At 42.3% G+C, this 3,882-nt stretch overlaps 1 protein-coding gene across 1 annotated transcript; it reads left to right on the forward strand.

Moving 5' to 3' along the window:
* Positions 1 to 237: 237 nt before the first annotated feature.
* On the forward strand, positions 238 to 1,053 carry LOC138886011 (uncharacterized). Its single transcript, XM_070167032.1, has one exon. The coding sequence runs from the start codon at positions 238 to 240 to the stop codon at positions 1,051 to 1,053; it is 816 nt and encodes a 271-aa protein (XP_070023133.1).
* The last annotated feature ends 2,829 nt before the right edge of the window (positions 1,054 to 3,882 follow it).

The following is a 3,882-nucleotide window of genomic DNA, read 5'->3' on the forward strand; positions in this document are numbered from 1 at the left end:
GAAAAGAGAGGTTGAAATGAACAAATTGGGATGATGTCAACTGATCTTTGTACCCTCGAAGTCATTTTAAAACCGATAACTGTGGCTAGGTGCATTGCACATAAAGTGAGATTATCTTATGTTAAATACCCTAACACTAACGTGATGGTTTCATTTTGTTGTATTCATATCAGAAAAGTGGTTGGTTTGTGGTTCTCGAAGTGGTAACTCTTCTCTGCAATATAAAGTCAAAAGGCAATGGCAGACAATAACGGAACTGAGTCGGTTGATACTGGCACTCGAAAGCAGTTGGTTGAACAGGATAATGGGTTGGTTGAAGAGGTGAGGATGTTAAGACAACACATGGCAGACATGTATCAGGCTTGGACGACTGGGAAGGCACCACCCCCGCCACCACCTAGCTTCCTAAATACTATCCTTACCCGAACACCGGTCACAGTGCCAGATGATCTCCCATGCTCTTCAGATTCACCCGCTTATCATGGCTTTCCCAATCATCCTAGTAGCTCCATCACTCATTCTCTAATTACCTCTCCCCAAAATCGCCCTTCTGTCACATCTACTATCCCCGACAATGAATACTTATTCAAAGCTCATGATGCCCAATATTACCCCTCAGAGGTTGCCCACAAGGTTCTCAACTCATACAAGCAGGGTCCGCGGGACGGGTCTCATGTTGTAAATGAAGCGTTCACAGGAAGAAAAGGGCGAGATAGGATACCCAGGAGGCTGAAAGGCATAGAACAATCCTTAAAGAACAAACAAGGAAGGGGGGACCAGGGTAGCATGGCTTACAAAGAATTGTCTGTGTCCCCTGACGTTTGCCTGCCCGCGAGGTTTAAAGTGCCAAAGTTTAACTTGTATGATGGGTGTGGAGATCCGGTAGCCCATTTGAGGGATTATTGCAGTGAAATGAGAAGTGTTGGCGAGAAAGATGATTTGTTGATGGCGTACTTCAGTAAGAGCCTGACCGGGGCAGCTTTGGAATGGCATAATCGTCAAGATATTGGTAATTGGCCTACGTTGGGTGACATGGCTCAAGATTTTGTTTGATACTTTCAATACAGATCAGGTGTTACCCCAGACCGATCCTCCCTATCTAAAATGAAAAAGAAGCCGGAGGAAAGCTTTAGGGAGTTTGGGCTCAGATGGAGGGAGCAAGTTGCTCGAGTCAATACCCCGATTGGTGAAGAAGAAATGGTTGAGCTTTTCCTACAAGCCCAGGGGCCCACCTACTTCAGTCATTTGATCCCGGCCTTGGGAAGGCCTTTCAAAGATGTGTGAAAAATGGGGGAGCTAGTAGAAGAGAGAATCAAGTCAGGCAAAATCATGAGTTGTTCGAAAGACATTCAAAACATCCCAATAAGCTTGGGTGGAAGAAAGAGAAACAGAAAAGATGATCCGATGGGCTTTCCCGATCAACACTTCCAGCCTCGACATCGTCCCCATGGATATCCTGATACACCAGGTGATCCTCCCCAATGCCACTTCTATCCACCCCCACGAGCCTATCGAAAACCCCCTGGATCAGGTTTCCGGCCCAATCAAGCATTTAAGAATGAGAGGTTGCTGAAAAAAAAATCTTCCACCCCATTGGGAGTGTCATACGCCAGTTTGCTCCAAAAGTTGAAGCAATTGGACATGTTGAAGCCGATCCAGATAAAAATGCCAAACCCTCTTCCAAAGAAGTTTGATTTTTCTCAAAGGTGCGCATATTGCTCAGATGCCCCGGGGCATGACATAGAGAAGTTTTGGAATCTGAAGAAAGCAATTTAGAAGCTTATTGATGCAGGTGACATTGTCGTGCAAAATCCAGATGCAGCAGACACTAGCTAAAGTCCATCGCCTGAGACGCATATGGTGAGTATGATTTGTTTTGAAAAAGAATATGAAAATTCTTCTGAGATCCTCGAAGGCCCACGTGCTGCAAAGTTTTCAGTGCTATCAAAGGTTGATATTAAGAACGAGCCAGCAAAGGGAACCCATTTGTTAAGAACAATGTAATGGAAGTTTGTGAAGGTCCTAGTAATGTTGATGCAGAATTCAGTGGCTAAGATGCCGAGTTTGGCAATTGGAAAGACGCTCCTGTCTTGGTTAGCCAAGGAGGAGTTTTGGTGGTTTATTTTGTTGTCATTTCTGTTGTCCGGGTAATTTCAGGGTTGTAATCCAGATATTGTCTTGTGACTCAAACCCTTCTATCCTCTTATTTTGCCTAGTTTGTTTAGTCTAGTAGCCTGTTTAGTGTTGTCTAGGTTTGTTCTAGGTTTGTAGCCCCAGTTTAGTTTGTTTGTTTTGTTGTCCAAACTTGGTCACCATCTGTCTAATGCAATTTTCTGTTTTCTGTGATTTCTAGTCATTTTCGTTTAGTTCTCTTTTCTTTTATAGTTCTTTTCCTGTTGACTCTAGTGACGTGACATGCACGCGTAATTCCCAGCCTGGTTTTAAAAGTCAGTGTAATCACAAAGCAATGAAACAATGTTGAAGATGTAGGGACATTTGAGGGAAATAAGTAAAGGCATTTTGAGATCACTTCAAGCCCGAATTGTGTGAAACTGAGGCAGATAGAACATAAAGAACCCCTGTTGAAATGCATCCTGCCGCATCAATTTGAAGATAAAAGCAAGTTTGCCCCAAATTTATAGGGGGGCACTCGTGGTAATGAGCGTGAGAATGTTGTCCAATGGTGCTTTGTATATAACAAATGTAGAAGGCGAATGTGTGGGTACGGTCATCAAGTGTGGCGCAACCAAAAGATGTTACAAATGTTTTCCTTGGTTTGTTTAATTGTGTTGTTTGTACTTGGCATGTTTTGAAGGTTGGAATGACCAAGGCATTTTGTTCTGCTATCTAAACACTTTATCCCTCTTCACCCCTTTTGAGCCTTATTTATTTTCTTTCATACCCCTCTTTCGGAATCAGTAGCGAATATCGGAAACACAAGCATAAAAGATAAGAAAGGGAAGAAAGAAAAAGAGAAAGAAAAGGAAAGAGAAAGAAAAGGAAAGAGAAAGAAATAAAGAAAAAGAGAAAAAAAAAAAGAAAAAGAAGAAAAGAGAAAAAAAGAAGAAAAACAATAAAAAGAAAAAGAGAAAAGCAAAAGAAAAAAAAAAGAAGAAAGAGAAAAGAAAAAAAACACAACAACAAAGTAATTTCTATGACATGAACTACGTTCAACCTGATTCCTTTTAAGGATACGTAGGCAGCCTCATGGTTCGGTCCCATCAAAATAAAAATCCAAAAGTCCCCAAGCATGAAACTGGGGCAGAAGTTATGGTTGGTGTAAGAAAATCTGGTTCCGAAAGTTGTAATTTTGAACCCATGTGAATTATTTTGAGCCTCTGATATCCTTTCTTTTTAACCCTATCCAAAAGACCACATTACGGTCCAAAGAAAGACCTTCCGATCAGTCTTTGAGATATGCCAAGTCAAGCAAGTGGAGGTGATTCATATCAAGGGCAACACTCTGGTCCAAGCGGAAAAAATAATGAAAATGAGAGAGTCTTATTGGTGAAAACCCTCGCGGGCACCGTAGGGCAACGGGAGCTGAGAGAAATCCAAAAATGAGAGAGTCTTATTGGTGAAAACCCTCGCGGGCACCGTAGGGCCACGGGAACTGAGAGAAATCCAAAAATGAGAGAGTCTTATTGGTGAAAACCCTCGCGGGCACCGTAAGGCGACGGTAGGTCGAGAGAAAGAACAAAATGAGAGAGGCTTGATGGTGAAAACCCTTCGGGCACTACAAGTCGAATAAGGATTGTGAATCAGATTGAATAATCGGAGCATTGAAGCCTAGTTTCATGGTTCAGAGGTATAACAAGAGTTGAACATCAGATTTGTTTGATAGAATAGGCCACAGGTGCATGTCATGGTCATTAGAGTTGG

This window comes from Nicotiana sylvestris, chromosome 2 (genome assembly GCF_000393655.2).
Source record: "Nicotiana sylvestris chromosome 2, ASM39365v2, whole genome shotgun sequence".
Classification (NCBI taxonomy): domain Eukaryota; kingdom Viridiplantae; phylum Streptophyta; class Magnoliopsida; order Solanales; family Solanaceae; genus Nicotiana; species Nicotiana sylvestris.

Bases quoted from the DNA above. Each gene is read 5' to 3' on its own strand.
- LOC138886011 (XM_070167032.1), top strand. From the start codon at position 238: ATGGCAGACAATAACGGAACTGAGTCGGTTGATACTGGCACTCGAAAG.